At 38.8% G+C, this 17,063-nt stretch overlaps 1 protein-coding gene across 6 annotated transcripts in view; it reads right to left on the bottom strand.

The window, feature by feature from the left end:
* chd3 (chromodomain helicase DNA binding protein 3) overlaps positions 1 to 17,063 on the bottom strand; it is a 73,429-nt gene that overhangs the window by 29,267 nt on the left and 27,099 nt on the right. For 3 of the 6 annotated variants that reach the window (XM_015391777.1, XM_015391773.1, XM_015391774.1), the window contains exons 26-36: positions 16,817 to 16,903; positions 16,423 to 16,508; positions 13,931 to 14,064; positions 13,666 to 13,810; positions 12,608 to 12,770; positions 12,338 to 12,492; positions 10,870 to 11,041; positions 10,696 to 10,800; positions 10,490 to 10,618; positions 5,135 to 5,243; positions 4,503 to 4,635 (exon numbers count right to left, since the gene is read on the bottom strand). In XM_015391777.1, the coding sequence (XP_015247263.1) occupies positions 4,503 to 4,635; positions 5,135 to 5,243; positions 10,490 to 10,618; positions 10,696 to 10,800; positions 10,870 to 11,041; positions 12,338 to 12,492; positions 12,608 to 12,770; positions 13,666 to 13,810; positions 13,931 to 14,064; positions 16,423 to 16,508; positions 16,817 to 16,903 (1,418 nt within the window). The remainder of the gene's footprint in view (positions 1 to 4,502; positions 4,636 to 5,134; positions 5,244 to 10,489; positions 10,619 to 10,695; positions 10,801 to 10,869; positions 11,042 to 12,337; positions 12,493 to 12,607; positions 12,771 to 13,665; positions 13,811 to 13,930; positions 14,065 to 16,422; positions 16,509 to 16,816; positions 16,904 to 17,063) is intronic. The other 3 variants (XM_015391776.1, XM_015391778.1, XM_015391775.1) reach the window with 2 other exon arrangements.

Here is a 17,063-nt window from a genome sequence, read left to right as displayed (position 1 = left end):
GGATGGATGGATGGATGAATAGATGGATAGATGGATGAATGGATGGATGTATAGATGGATGAATGGATAGATGGATGAATGGATGGATGGACGTGGGGATGGATGTATAGATGGATGGATGAATAGATGGATAGATGGATGAATGGATGGATGTATAGATGGATGGATGGATGGATGAATGGATGGATGTAAAGATGGATGAATAGATGGATGGATGGATAGATGGATTAATGGATGGATGTATAGATGGATGTACAGATGGATGAATAGATGGATGGATGGAAAGATGGATGAATGGATGGATGTAAAGATGGATGGATGTATAGATGGATGAATGGATGGATGGACGTGAGGATGGATGTATAGATGGATGGATGAATAGATGGATGGATGGATAGATGGATGAATGGATGGATGTATAGATGGATGAATGGATAGATGGATGAATGGATGGATGGACGTGGGGATGGATGTATAGATGGATGGATGAATAGATGGATGGATGGATAGATGGATGAATGGATGGATGTGTAGATGGATGTATGGATGGATGAATGGATGGATGAATGAATGGATGGATGTATAGATGGATGAATGGATGGATGTATAGATGGATGAATGGATGGATGTATAGATGGATGGATGTATAGATGGATGAATGGATGGATGGACGGACGTGGGGATTGATGTATAGATGGATGGATGAATAGATGGATGGATGTATAGATGGATGAATAGATGGATGGATGGATGGATGAATGGATGGATGTATAGATGGATGGATGAATAGATGGATGTATAGATGGATGTATGGATGGATGGATAGATGGATGAATGGATGGATGTATAGATGGATGAATGGATAGATGGATGAATGGATGGATGTATAGATGGATGGATGGATGGATGGATGGATGGATGGATGGATGGATGGATGGATGGATGGATGGACGGATGTGGTGATGGATGTATGGATGGACGGACGGACGGACGTGGGGATGGATGTATGGATGGATGGATGGACAGACGGATGTATGGATGGACGGATGGGGACGGATATGGGGATGGATGGATGGACGTGGGGATGATGTATGGATGGATAGGCAGACAGATGTATGGATGGACAGATGGGGACGGATGTGGGGATGGATGTAATAATGGATGGACAGATACACGGATCGATGGACATAGGGATGGATGAATAGATGGATGGATGTATGGATTAGCTTCGATCACTAATGCCAAATTTACTTCCATAATAAAAACACAGCTTTACATCATATTTACAGTATTTTGTCATAATTAACTTCCTTTAAAGCTGGAAATATGATTTATAAACGATTCCATGCTTTTTATTCTCTGCTCTATATTTGAAATCATGTAAAAAGTCAAGTTTATTGACTTTAAGGGAGCATGAGAGGAACAAAACTAAGACTGGGCTCAAGCAAACTTCGAATATCAACTGATCTAATCAATTGTTTTAATAAAGTTGTTATTTTTAAATGCTACAATTGATGCTGGAATCCAAACCTATTTTAATTGCATGTCCTTCTTTAGCTGGAAAACCTTAATCTAAAATGTTATAGAATTTAAGGATCTAATTCAGATTAAAACAGCTTTTATCAATTTTTTTTTTGTTTCATGTTGTTTTGACACAAAACAGAAAACAACCTGACAACAGAAAAAACAACAATTATATAGCGAAATAAAGAAATAAAGAAAATAATAATACATCACCAAGTAAATATTATAATATTGATAAAATAAAACATTAAACATTAAAATCATAAGAATAATGATAACAATAATAATAACAATGTAGTCTCAGATAAAAAGATAATATGTAGAATGTGGATATTTTTGTCTTCCACAATAAAAACACTCCTTGTTGACATTCCTATGCTGTAATCTGAAACTCTGCATCCTGTGTGCAACAAACAATCATTCACCACCATGTGTGATTCTATCAAGACAACACATGGCTCATTAAAAGATGGAGTTAATTTTAAGCTCAGTTCAGGTCCTGCACAGTTAGTGCTGATTATAATGATGAAGTGTTTTTACATCTTATATCCAAACAATTATATTTGTGTTTTCCAAAAGCTGCCTGGATGAATATAAGGTAATCGAACTGATAAAAAAGGCGATACCTTCTTTTAAAAGCTCATTCCTTTAGATGATCTCTTTGACCTTGTTAACTCCTGTATTACAAATTAAGATGTAAACCTTGAATCTGTTGTGAGTCAAGGAAAATCTGTCTATATTTAGCAATGTTGCGAAACAGGTAGTCGGGTTACACAACCAATCAGAGCTGACGACATCCAGGAGGGATATTTATGAGAAATGTTCTGCTTCTCTGTGTGTTTCTGTGCTTCTGTGGTCGTCTGATCTCAGAAAAGCTCAAACGGTTTGTTAAAAGGAGATGGGGAGAAACAACAGGAGTGGGAGATACAGTAAATGAGGATGTTGAGGGAAGGATCTGAAACATGTGAGCCACTCGAAAACAGGATGAGAGCTCTTCCAGAAGTGCAGCCGTCAGCAGTACCACTCAGAAGAAATGTGGGTCTAAGGGGCATCCGTCATACGACCACTGAACAGTCAGGTGACTGAAGAGACATTCTAGGCTTGGAAACTACAGACAGACAGGTTGTTTTTTTTTAAGCCTGATACTAATTATTTTACCACAGCTGAAGCCAATGTTGCTTTTCTTTCTTCTGTTTACATGATAAAATTACACAATTATAACAAATATTACAAAAATCTCAATTTAAGTAATAAAAAAACATTTATATGAAAAAATGCAATTCATGGTCATGATGTAATCTAAAGGCAAGGCTGCTGAATGCACTAATACAAAGTTAACACATGCATGAATCGGCCAATTTCCAAAGAGGAATAAAAACTCTAATATTGACCAAAAATACGACGCTTTACGTTTAACAATTCTTATTATTTTTTCTCTGAAGTAATAAAAAACAAATTATTTGTAGTAGGCCTTGGCAAAAAAAAATCTATTCAATGAATTAAATTGCAGGTGATTTTTTAAAAAGTTTAATGAATTTTTTTTATAACGGGGCATTTTTGGCTCCCCAGGGTTTCTGTAGCTGCAGTATTAAGGCCAATTTAAATTTCTGATGTCTAATCTGTCTCTGTGCGTGACCATGCCCCAAATGCAGAGGCTCTGCAACCATCGTTATTCACCTCAACAAAATCCTGAGTATGCGTTGGACGGTAGCAAACCCGCACAGACCTCAAGCGGAAGTGCGCAGACAAAAAGCAGCTGTGATTGCTCCTTGGTATGCCTTTCTGTGTCTGCTGTCTGTGTGGTCCTCCTTCTCGAATCGGTGCCGGGGTGCGCCATTTGTAAAAACCGAAGAGTGATAACAACAATGGATAACCACAACGAAAGGTTGATCGAGGAGGTTCGGAAGTACAACCACTTGTAAGATGCCTTAGACATGTTGTTTTGGAGAATAAACACTCCCGCCGGTGCCGCCGAAGAAATTCTTGCGAGTTCTCGACTAGGCTCCCCCTTAGCACTTTGAAATCCCAGACCGTCGTTGCAGAAGCGTACCAGCAAAACTGGTTCGCGACCAGACATTTGATGTGTGCGGTTGTAGAAGTATAATCTGCATTTCACTCTCAGGTTGCAGTTTTACAAGCAACAGCGTCACACGAAACACTATATCAGATCCGTCCCGGAAGCATCGCCGCACCATCAGCTCATTTGGGCATGCTCAACCAGATATGCATCTGGGTTGCTCTCGATTTTATTTTGTAGAAAAGACCTAAATTGCATTTTCCCCTCCTTAAAAACAGTGAGTATACTAAACTATAATGTGTTAAAGTTTAATTAAGTTTGGTGAGAAAATAAAGGCCTTAAAATCCTCTCTGTTTTATCACTTGTCTCGGCCCGATCTGCATAGGAAATGGGATCCTACGCTACTTCCGGGAGCTAACTTTTTCGGCTTTGGATTTAAACATAAATCTAGTATTTTTCATTTTTAAGATTTTTCCTTTCGTGTTAACATTATGGTATATAGCGCGTAACCTAAAGAAAGAAACAACTAAAACGCAGATAAACAAAGCTTAGTCATATTTTGCCAGACTGCTCTGAGCATGTTCAATGATGATGTCAGAGACACAGTTTAAAGGAGAAAATGTAAACGTTTATTTAGATGCGGTTGTATTAGAAGACATGGGGTTGTGTATTGAAATGCATATTTCAAAATGGTCAGAAAAGGTTCCCGGACCAGAGAGCTAACTAGCTATCTGTTAACAGAAACATGGCTGCCAATAGCGCGGCGCGGTAGTGATGCGCCCGCATACCCAAAGACATGCTGCCCCGTTTGTACTTTCTCTAATAAAAAGGGGGGGGAGGGGGGAAAGAAAACGGAAAAAATCGTAAATTGAATTAAAAAAAAAAAAATCTGAGGTATTATTTTTAGGCCATATTTCCCAGCCCTAATTTGTAGTTAGTCTCTTTTATCAGGGGGTCCTACCTTAAAACGTCGAGCCAAGAACTTGTTCTTCATCTCCAGGAAGTTTCCTTTGTTTGCCTGCGACTTGAAAGGCTCGTTGACGATGGCGAACTGCGGGTCGTTCTGGATGTCCTGCCAACGGGCGTAGCCGTGTCTGATAAACTGGTCAAGGGTCTTTAAAAAATGGCTACATTTCTCACTTCAGTGCCAACTAACTATCAAATTAAGGACAGATTTATTCAGATCTTTACGAAGGGAACTTTACGAAGGGGAGATCTTTAACTATAGACTTTCAATTTAGAGATAACATCTTAACACACAAACAAAACTGATAATTTTTAAGTTTATCATATTAGTTAGCATTAAGTAAGCTCTAAAGTGGATTTCTTGTTTGCATTTTACCCTGAATCTGCTTCCTTATTAGTTATTAAGTATGATCAAAATGTCCTTAACTACCGTAATGAAGGGAGCAACCTGAACTAAATCCCTTTCTCCATCACTGTTCAGCTCATACGGATCGTTCTGGCTGGTTTGTTGACTTATTACGCTTGCCGTCTGGCTTCCAGTTAAAAAAAAAAAAAAAAGAAAGAGAAAAGATCCCCATAAATAAACACAGTGGGGGTCATCTCCCGGGCAACTGCTCTAAAGGATACACCACAATTCCCGCCAGGAGCCAGAAGTCGTGTCGACGGTGCCAGATCTCGTTCATCTTCCCAGAGGAGATGGCGGCCCGCTCCTCGTTCTGCCAGAGAGTGTGCAGCTCTGCGGGAAGAAGAAGAAGGCAGCGAGGTGAGAACAAGGAGGCCGCTTTCAGACGGCGTACCTGGCTGCCGTCTGACCGCAGGTGTTTTTCTCTGCAGACCCACAGCTTTTTCTGGGGCGCTGATAGAGCTCAGGATAAACTCCTTGGCCCCTAGGTGTGATTATTCAGAGGCCCTGAAAGCAAGATTTAGTTTTTATTTGTTGATACAAGTGGAGGCTTTTTAAGTTGTTTGGACAACTTTGGTTGGTTTAATGACACAGTTTCCTCAACTGAACCTTTCTCTTCAAACCAGCTCAGGTTTTTCCACTAATCTTTCTTTAAATGATCAAACATTAAATAGATATAGTTAGTATAAATTGGTCAACATGCAGGAAAAAGTATCATTACAAATTTAAGAGATTTTTAAATGATAATTGACTTACTTTGGTATATTTCCACCTAAAAAGTTTCTTAATACATTAATAACTGGAAGAGTGATACTATAGTTGGTGTTTCATTAAATTTCCAGGCAATAATTTTTATTTCCCACATATTGCCTCATTCTTGGTTCTCTAATTTCAATGGGATGACGTTTTTAAATGGATGAAATCACTCACGATGCTTTTACAATAAAACAACCCATTTGCTTTGACTCATCTGTATTTTAAGCAATGTTCCCTCTAATGTGTCATGATATCTCAACATACTTACATGCTCCCTGAGGTCACTGAGGGTCACTGTGAGCAGCATTAGATCTAAACACTGAGGCCGCACATCTACATTAAACTTGTTATAGAACATAAAGATCATAGCATGTTACCTTGTTATTTAGTAGAATAAGAAATAAAAGCGGCAATTTCTATTAGTTTACTTTTAATGTAAGGGATTTGGCCGACTAAATAAGGTTTGGTCATGAGTGTCACAGTCTTGGTTCTGTTATTTTCTTTTGAGTATTCAGTTTTACTTTGCTCCATGTTTTTGTTAGGAATCCAGTTTGTGTGGGTTGTGTTTTTGTGTTTTCTCCCTCCACCACCAGGTGGCGCCTGGTTCTCGTTGGCCCTTTCACACACCTGCAGATGGTTGCCTCATTATCTGAGGACTCTTAAGCTGCTAACTGCCACTACCTCGACTCCAGAGTGTTTGCCAGTTTTGGGTACTCTAGCCAAGCTAAATTTTGCTGAGTAAAACTGAGTTTATGTCTCCCTGAGTCTTAACCTTGTTTTTTGTCTTTGCCTCTCGGCAGGAAGTCATCCTGCAAACTGGATGTTTGGACCTTCTCCCCCTGGAAGGATCGTCTTGAGCTTCATACTAAGCAGGGGATTCAAACTGGAGGTTTGGACCCTCTTCCCCCCAAAAGGATTGTTGAGCTTCACACTGAGCAGGGGATTCATCTCCACAAGAACCGTTCAAGTACCACAGGAAATCTAAGTGGCAGTCAGCTCCTCCGCTCCTCATGGAACCTACTAAATCTGGGTAAACCCTGTCCGCCCTCCAACGAGCCAACGAATTTCTGGAACAAACCACACCGACTGGATTCTGGGAAGGACATCTTTTCTGGAAACGTGAGTTCAGTTGCTGTTTCAACCTTTTGCAAATCGGAGCTCAAATTTCCCACTGAGCCTGAACTAATCACAGAACTTCCCCTTTCACTTTTCAGTCCCGGTTCACCAGCGTTCAGAGCAACGCTGGACCCAACTTGACTTGTTTTCAATAAACCTGTTACTTTCCCTTGATTTCTCTGAGTGGTTTCTTGCATGTGGGTCAGATCACTGAAAAAGATCATGACAGTTTTCTAGTTTTAGTATTTTAATTCTTATTTTGTTGTGTTTTCTGATTATTTCAGTTTCCAGGTTTTTATTTGTTACCCACTGCTGCCCTCTTGTGTTCTCCTTTTTCCCTAGCTCCTTTCCTGTTCTGCTCTGTTCACACCTGCTCCCAATCTGCTCGTTAGTCCTCCCTTTGTTTCAGTCTCCCATAAGTAGTCTCTCTGTGCAGTTCTTCAGTGCTGGTTCCTCGTCTAACTTTCTCCAACTCCGTCTCTCTGAGTCTTCCTCCTCGTGTTTGTTTCCCCCCCAGATGTCTCCTTGGTTTCTGGTTTGTTTGACTTTGTTTTCATGTTTGATTTTTTGGGATTTTTGGATTCCTGTCTCAGTTGTTTATTAACTCTTCATTAAATCCACAAGAAACTCAAGTCCGCCTCCCTGCCTCTGCATTTGGGTCCACAAACCAATCCTGACAATGAGATGTGTAGTATCTTATTTGCTAGAGTCCTGCTTTGAACAGGTTTCTGCTCTGGAAGAGCTGAGACGTTATACCCAGTGGTGGAAAGTAACTAATATCATTTACTTGATTACTGAACTTAAGAACTGTTTTTTATAACTTTCACTCCACTATTTTCCAAAGTAAAATGTTGTACTTTCTACTTCGATCCATTTCTAGGAAGTTACTCGTTCCTTTTGGCTCAGCTCAGCTATTTAATCCACTGCTGTTTTTCTTTTTTGAAATGCAGTTTCAACACGAATGATAACAGCCCTTTAGGACTGAATTTAGACACCACTGTTTTAGAGATTTGCATGACATTCCACACATGTGAGGAACTATCATTTGTAATTTATAATTGTATTAAGGCGTTAGTTGTTGCCATGTGACCAAGATTTAGTTTCTTTTTGGTAATACACAGTAAAATTCAGAGAGTCAAATTGTCAGTGTCAGAATCTGTATAAGTCAGTCCAACAACAGTGAGCGTCAAATGCCTCATTATGTATAGCGGTGTTGGTGAAAATATTCAGAGTTAAAATCGGTTTGGTAAGGACCCTTGATAACATAATCTGTTAATTTTTTAAAGTTAACTCTTTTGTTATGGTAAAAATTACTCTGAAATGCTCCGCCCACATGCCCAGAAGAGTCTAGAATTTTCTCTGCACCATTTGTCTGCTTCTCCTCTCTAGAAAACCACGGTAAGTGCCATTTTAACTTTTTTCCCCTCTGAATTTCATCTGGAATAAATTCGATAACCTTGTAAAAATAACTGGGTTTACAATATATTATTTATAAATACATTTTCTGTAAATATATTAAATGATTTAATACATTTACAGAAAAAAGACGAGCTGGTAGCTATACACTGCAATCTATTCTGACAAATCCAAATGTATGTGGGATGTTTTCATCTGAGCATATTTCAAAGGTTGGTTTGTATTTAGATTTAAAAGATGATCTAAATATGAAAAATAATCCTGTTTTTTTCCAAGGAGAAAAATGCAAATGTTTTGTTCGCTTTTTTTATTCGATGCCTAGATTTTATTAGCATTTTGTTGATGTGCTGAAATTAATAAATTGACAAGACATGGATATAGGGTTGTTTTTCCTTAAATTCTTATTTAAGTTTTGTCTGTACACCTTGAGATAAAAAAAATTGTACTGTAACACCAAGAGTCAATTTCAATGCTGAGCCAGGTTACATATGGTCCTGCCCTGTACAGTGTTAAACTCACACTCACCTCAGTGTCAGAATTCTAGAGTTAATTTTACTCCATTTAGTTTTGATTTATTTTACAAGTGTTAAACTAAGTTAACAATTGTCAGAGTAATTTTGATTTTACTCTATAACTAAATTTGACTCCTACTAGAGTTAAATTAACTCAGAAAGTCTGACATTGTGATCAGTGTAGCTTTTACACTGTACAGGGCAGGACCATATGTAACCTGGCTCAGTGTTGAAATTGACTCTCTAAGTGTTACTTTAACACCATTCATTTTTTACTGTGTAGATTCAACCATAAAACTCTATTCCAAAGTGAAAGTATGAGGAGAATCAAGACTGTCCTGTTTTATTTTTGGCTTGTTTTTGAATAACCAATAAATATTAAAAAAAAAATCTCTGTCTTTGTTTTTTTAGCCTTTTTAAGCTGCAGTTCTTTACAGGTGGTGTATAATTCTAAGCAGAGTGGCTCTAAATATCAGTACATCAGATGGTTTCTGAAAATGACAAGCTCCTTTAAAATCACTCGCATAATTATACAGAAATACTCTATTAGAACATGTAAATTGTATACTTTTGTGGATACTTACATACTTCAAAATGCATGTACTTTAGAATCCTTAAGTATTTTCAAAAGTGAGTACCTTAATATTTTAACTTGAGTAGATGTTTCCCTGAGTAACTTTTGAGTATCAACATGAGTATCAATATTTTTACCGAAGTACTACTGTTGAGTACTTCGTTCACCACTGGTTATACCTTTCAGACATTACATTTTGATCACATTAAAATATGCACGTTTTGCACAATTGAATGTTTTGTGATACAGTATATATTCCTGTAACTTTTGTCTATTAAATATTTAAATTTCTACAAACATTAATGATATAATGGTATACAGTATATATCTAACGATTAATATCCGTAAATTAGACATGTTAATAAATATCACAAGAATATGAACAAAACTGACTTAAATTTTATCTATTTATCACATCTCACTCTATATAATTGACCAAATGTGTAACTTTAAGAGCTTTCTGGATGCTGTTTTGATATGATTATTTAAAGGTATAGTGGAGGTATGTTCCTTTTCCAGGTGGATCATCAAAATAAGTGGTCCTCCTAACTGTCAATCAATCTTGTGATTTGTCTATGTAAGGCCGTCCTACGTACTCATCCCCTGTTAGCTATCTTTTTCTGCGCTTGCGCACTTTCAGGCCTATATCTGTGGTGAGCTACGCTGTAAGACAGTCATTGAAGCTCACCTTTCTCACCGCGGAGTGGAAAAAATCTTCTTTTGTATAGTAAGCTTGTATAAGTAATGCAAACAACAACTTTCAAACAGAGCGTGCACGAGGAGAAATGGGCTTGTGCACGCTCTCACACACATTTAATAGGTGTTCCTGCATGTGCATTTTTTTTAAATGGAGGGGCGTGTCTTTTAAAAAATTAGGGAAAATCCCCCACTATACCCTTTAAACTAAATTCTCTTTTACAATCAGCACTGGATGCTTGAAATATAGCACAAATATCCACAAACTGTGAGATCTCCTTTAGCTCCTCACATCTAAGTTCTACAGCCATCTTTTCTGAGAATGTGCCAACTGACCCCGTTTATGTTTCTGCTTCATGTACATGAATTTAGCACAAAAAAGAAAAGAAAGAAAAGTCATACGGAGCATCACACTGAATACAAGATAGATTTTCTAATGTGCTGAGATCATTTTGCTAATGACTCACAAACTGTAGAAGTCTGTAGAAGGGCAGCTAAGACATGCTAACCTGTGAAGCCGCCGTCGGCGATGTTGAACATGAAGCGCGGCCGCTCAGCCTGAGGCTTCCCATTACCCTTCGTCGTCGGCTCTTCCTTTGCTACTTTGATCCCGGCGTCCTTCTCACCTTTGACCTCTTCTGTTGTGAACAATAAACAGCTAATTAGAGAAACTCCTTCCTTCCATACTTTCTAATTGTTGGACATCGGTGAGCACCTCTCTTCAGGTCAGACGCCTCGGTTTTATCTCTGGCTTCTGCTGCTTCTGTAGTCGTTCGCGTTTCGTCCCGCTTTTCTTTCTCCTTTTCCTCCCTCTCTCCCTCTGCAAACAGACACCGTCTTAGTCACATGGTTTTTCTTTCTGCGTTGGTCTGTCTTGTTTGTGTGTTACCTGGTTTCTTTTCTGTAACTGCAGCTTCTTGTTTTGCCTCCTCCTTACTATCCTCCTGTGATTTCTTCTCCTCTGGTGCAGCAGCTGAAGGCTCTGTTGACTCTCTCCTGTCCTCCTCCTTGGTGTTGCTCTCGTCTGTCTTCTGTGACGTGTCTTTTGTTCTGGATGAAAGCTACCGAAAAGATCGACAGGATTATTTTTTATTCGTTATTTTAGAAGCTGTACATTAGCGATTAATGGTTGTAAGTATATGGGATTATTGATTAATGCATGTTCTACAACATCAGGCATCCCCAACCTCGGTCCTCAAGGCCCCCTGTCCTGCAGGTTTTAGAGTTTTCCTTTCTCCAGCACAGCTGATTTTAATTGAAAGCTGATTAACAGGCTTTTGGTCTACTGCAATCATTATAATCAGCTGTGCTGAAGCAGGGAAACCTCTAAAACCTGCAGGACAGCGGGCCTCGAGGACCGAGGTTGGGGATGCCTGTTCTACATCACCTCTTTAAAGTATTACATTTTATTTCAATAACACCACAAACTGAATTGGGATTTTGAGTCCCAGACCAACAGAAAATGTCATAAATGTGTCGATCAGTATGTTAGAGAACAACTTTTGCTGCAGTTACACCTGGAAGATCTTTCCTGTAAAGCTCTGATCTGAGCCTCTAGGGGAATTTCCATCAGGTTTTTCCTCCCTACTGCATGATGCAGCAACACCATGTTTCATAATATGAATGACATTTAGGTTTACTTCCTCATCACATGTATATTTTTTTAATTTGATATTTTTATGACCCGTTTCCTCATCCCCACATGTTTGCCGTGCCTCCTTCATGACCTGTGCAAATTGTAAATAGAAGCTCTTCCCTTTATCAGTCTGTTCATCTTTGCTCCTCTTCCATAAAGGTGTGATTTTTAGAGTACACTGCTAATATTTGCCATGTCAACAGATTACTCCAGCTAAGCTAAGGATTTCTACAGAGTTACCATCAGTCTCTCTTTCCTCAGCTTAAGCATATTTTGGTAGTTATGTAGCTGTGTCCTGTTCTTTGGTCTTCATGGAGATATTTGCAAGCTGATGTTCTGTAAAAAGCCTCAACAGAACAAACAACATATACTCTTTTCCTTCCGCTTTATAAATATAAACTACTTTGTGTTTTTTTTTCTGTTAATGCAACTAAAACGTCCTGAATTTTTGGGTTTGTAACCTGCAAAAAAGGTGAAACTCTTGTTCTATGTCTCATGTTATATGTAGTTTAAAGAGTCGATATTTGAGGGTTAAAGAACCAAAGTGCAGTTTGTGATGTAGCACTTTAGCTTTACGTTTACCTTCTCTGACACTAGCCTAAAGTTAGATTTAAGTGCCTCTGCTTTAGTTGCTTTAATGGAGGAAGACAGCGGAAACGTTTCCTGCGATTGTGGGATGAGCTGCAGCTAACATATTTGGGTTTTGATGACTTTGTTTTACCTCTTCAGTGTCGCCACTTTTGTTCCCATCCACCTCTTTCTGTTGCTCCTTAACTTTCTCCTTTTCCAAGGACTCTGCCTCCCCCTTTTCCTTCTCCTCCTCCTTTTCCCCCTCCTTTCCATTCTTTTCCAGCTTCTCTGAAGGAGCTGGGGTCGCTGTGTGTGTTAAAATAAAGAAATATGCACAATAAGTCCAACACTAGTTTTCTTTGCAGGTGTTCTTTAGTTTGCAGCGCCCCCTGCTGGACTTAAAGTAAATCAAAGGGGTTACCTGGTTTGGACGTGCATGGGGTGTTGTTGAAACTGGCGTCGGGTGTGGGAGTAGCGGTTTTTGCAGCAGGGGAGGAACCACGGGAGGAGGATTTGTCAATGCTGACCTCAGGTTTGAGCTCCGGGAGGCTCCACCGTCCGTTTATGTGCTCAAACTCTTGGATCTGAACGCAAGAAAGCCAAAAAACTAAGCAGAGTTTGCACAAAATAAAAATAAAAACCTTGCACGTGGGTAGTTTTGCTACTACGGCTCATCTAAACACTCCTACAGTATGCCATGGGGAGTTGGCAGCGTATTCGGTATTCCCTTTGGCGCAGGCAGCAGATCAGAACAGGCTGCAGGTTTAAACAGGTTGGACTGAAAACTCACTCGAAGATGTTTAAAAGAAACTAAATAAACTTGGACGACCAACGTGCAGAAATCAAAAACAGCAATCTGGAGGCTTTGCAAGAAATCTCTAAGTGATATTAGAGATTAGAGTCACACACACACCAACCCAAAACAACTGTAGTAAATGACATAATGCAATAAAATAGCTGTAATCCAATACTACTACCTATTATTTGACTGTAGAACAAAACAAAGTTTAGTTCAAGTTCTTCTCAGCCTAAGGAGGTCTGCTTCAGATTATTGATTTATTGCTTTTAAAGACATGTTAATCCCAGCTATATATTTATATTGTCTTTAGTATTTTTCAGGTCTCTAAAACTTCTTGATGAGCAGCTCTAGTCTGTTGTTAGTGATCAGAAAAGGCTTTGTTCCTTTGGGCAGAGTTAGACTAAACACGGTCCCGCTGTGTTGCACGAGGATTAGGAAACACAAGAGGAAGAAAAAAGGAAAGACTAAATAGTCTGCAGCGTTTGTCAGCCTGTTTAGAACTACGTGTTCTTTCAGAGAAACTATTTTCACTGCTTTGGTGTTGTTTTTTGGCATCATCGACATAACCAGCTGAAGGAAAGGAGCAGAGTCTAAAAGCCGTGATTAGAAGTCTATAAACTCTATAAACTGTGTTGCTCTCCTTATGTTTGGCCTGTTTTAGATCCCCTTCGTTGTCTGACCTTCTTCTTGACGAGCGACATGACGCCAATACGCGTCAGGACGAGCTGCCGGCACAGGCCTTCCCTCGGGACGCCATCGGCGAATGTCTCGGCCCCGTCGGCCACCGGCTCGCACAGGTGGCGCATGAAGAGAGACACGTAAGCCCTGGTGAGGATAAAAATGAGACAGATTTATTTAAACAGTATCAATCAGTCAAAAAAAGAACATTTATTTGATACTTGCTGTTTCTTTTTCGGGATTTTCTTTTTTCTTTTTTTTACTCACTTGAATTCCTTCTCAGTTTTTCCCCTGAGGTCCCTAACCAGCCACTGGGAGGAGAAAGCGTCCTGAGACGGCATTCCCCAACGCATCACCGCGTTCAGGAAAGCTTTGCGCTGCCGTGTGTTAAATCCCAGAACCTAAGGGGGGAATATGAAGCATTTCAGCTTTCTATAATGAAAACCAGTAAAGCTATAAAAAAAAAAAGTGGAAATGACCCAAAACGCATCAAAATTTCACTTTTCAACTTTTTGAACTACAAACTTCATATAATTGTACACAGACTAGATAAATATAACAACACAAAGTAGGAGAAAATTGTCCCATCAAAGTAAAGGATTCATACGTTTTACTTTCTACATAAAAAGAATCAGAAAAATATGTTTTAAGCCCAATTAGCCCAGGAAACAAAAAATATTAAAAAATATTTTGACCAATTTGGGCACCGAGAGACACTTCTAAGTGTTTGGATGACGATATGCTTTAGTGCCATTTATATACACAATACCATGTAGAACAATGTTTCTGTCATTTTTATGGTTACAACAGTCGACATAAAGAGGAGCTACAAGCTAAAACCTGACAGGCATCGCGATACCTTAAAGATTACCTCACTCCAATGCGTTAAAATATAGTTCTGCTATAATGAAAGGCAGCTATAGACACGTAAACTAACATTTAATTGCAGTCGCCATGTTTAAACCCATAGGGGGCAGCACTGAGGAGGTTTTTATGGCACATTCTGCAGAAGCATACAATTTTAAATACAAAAAGTCAACATCAAGTACCCCCCTTAATATCTAACTCATGTGGTTTATCTGCAAAAATAAGTTGATCAGGTTTTTGTTTATTTGTCAAGAAGTCCTGTTTTCAGTTTACCATTGGATACATAAAAGATGATGCTGTGATCAAATGAGCAGAAAACATAAACCACATACAAGTCATTAAAGCTATAACACACGGTGGAGACCACATCATGGTGAGGAGATATTTTTAGGGAATTCAGAAAGAGTTAAGGGGAAAAGGGGCTGAGCTATATGCAGGGTGAAAATTATTATTAACTAACTACTGTTAATACTAACTTCAACTTAGAGCTGTATTACATATCAATTAAACACCGGCACACTATTAGTCGCTAACTTATCAGTATTTGGTGGTAGTTGTAAAGAAAAACACAGCGTACAGAAAAACTCAACGCCATGGCACAAAAATGCTTTGTTAGGAACAAAGGATGTATTAAAATGGTCTATTTAAAGTCCAGAGATCTGAGGAAGGACTTTGAAACTGTCCAGATGTGCACAGATGCTCTCCATTCAAACTAAAAAACATCTGGCAAACATTTCAGTCTGCAAAGCTGGGAGAGAAACTACGGAAGAGGATTAGGGCCACTGAAAAAAAGAAAAAAGTTAACTGATTTTTAAATTTTATTTCAGTTTTATATGGGAAAAAAGTCAGAATTCTGACTACGTATTTTCTCAGAATTCTGACTTTTTTCTTTTTCAGAATTCTGACTTTAATCTCAGAATTTTGGATCTTAATGTAGATGGGTACCATGAAGGAAGAGATGTGGGAGCACTCAGCTTCACTGACAAAGAGGTGAGTTGTTTGAGAGGGCCAGTGACACATTGGTGGAAAATTACGGAATTACAGTAGGCTGCCTGAGGGGTCCCCTCATTAATGGAGGAGCAGAAGGTCATTAAAACAAGAGAGCTAGTCTCTAAAACAAATATGGCTATGGCCTGATGCTAACATGTTTGTTATCTATCAGAATTCTGAGAAAAAAAGTCAGAATTCTGAGAAAAAAAGTCAGAATTCTGAGAAAAAAAGTCAGAATTCTGAGAAAAAAAGTCAGAATTCTGAGATTAAAGTCAGAATTTTGAGAAGAAAAAAGGCAGAATTCTGAGATTAAAGTCAGAATTTTGAGAAGAAAAAGGGCAGAATTCTGACTTTTTTTTTCCTATGTTAAACTGAATTAAAATTAAAAAAAAAAATCACTTAACTTTTTTTTTTTTTCAGTGGCCCTAATCCTCTTCCATAGAGAAATCCCCAGAAGACGGGGCGATAAACACAATCACACTCCACACTTTTTAGATTAGCATTCATAAAAACTAAACTAAAAATACAACTTACATTCTTTTGCAATTATTGCATTGATTCCAAACTAAAAAGATTAATCAATACCATTTACAGTTGTATTCTACTGTAGCAAAATCTGTGAAAGTTATTTTTCTCTCTAAAAGATGATCCAAGCAAATGTTATTTTAAATCAACGAAGGGCTTTCCTACGAAATGTTCATTAATTTGGTCTTAGCAAAATAAACTTTGCTAGAAACCTAGTAAAACAACACTGATACCATGATGACTGGGAAGAAGCATAACTTTGCTATAACTGGATTTACTGAACTCTTATTCAGTAAGCTTATCAAAATAAGCTTTATATTCATTTCTAAAGCAATCATGATCAGACAGGTTAATTCACGCTGAAACGGCACACAGACCTCAAGGTTTCCTCCCACTCTGGCCAGAAGAGGAGGCAGCGGTTTATCCTTCTCATTCCTCAGCTGACGACGCGACTGTCTCCGACCTGCGCATGAGAGCAGCCAACAGAAAAAGCCACAGAGGAATAATAGCTTTGATGAGAATTCATCCAGATGATGTTATCCCAAGATTTAACTCCAGTGGATGTCAAGGAATAAAAAAAAGAAACAGTTTGGATTCGCTTGCAGCCATTTTTTTTTTCCTCTCATATCTCAGTTGTAGGATAATGGTTGGAGTTCTTGGCAGTCTAACTCATGCAGTTCTGCCAGAAAAGCCTAACAGCTAAAGCAAAGTTAAACTGTGATGAAACACAGACCTCAGTACAGCTGATATCTCTTTCTTATCTCTCCTCACCTTCTGGCCGATCGTCGAAGTCCTCGTCTTCCTCCTCGGAGCCCACCGAATATTCGGACTGGTTATCTGAAATGTCAGCATGCCACTCTGAAACAGCACATGGTGCTTTGTCAATAGGCCAGGCCCATTCCCCTCCACTATTTACACTATTTTAGATTTATTCTTTCAATCTTCCAGATCAGGATTTCTTTCATAAACACAAAGCTTATAATCTGAGCAGTTTCTCTGAGCGTCCAAAGAGGCTCAT

The sequence above is a fragment of the Cyprinodon variegatus genome, unplaced genomic scaffold, assembly GCF_000732505.1.
Source record: "Cyprinodon variegatus isolate N-32 unplaced genomic scaffold, C_variegatus-1.0 Scaffold559, whole genome shotgun sequence".
Classification (NCBI taxonomy): domain Eukaryota; kingdom Metazoa; phylum Chordata; class Actinopteri; order Cyprinodontiformes; family Cyprinodontidae; genus Cyprinodon; species Cyprinodon variegatus.
Note: the sequence above shows the minus strand (reverse complement) of the source record. Positions and strands in the feature narration are given on the sequence as shown.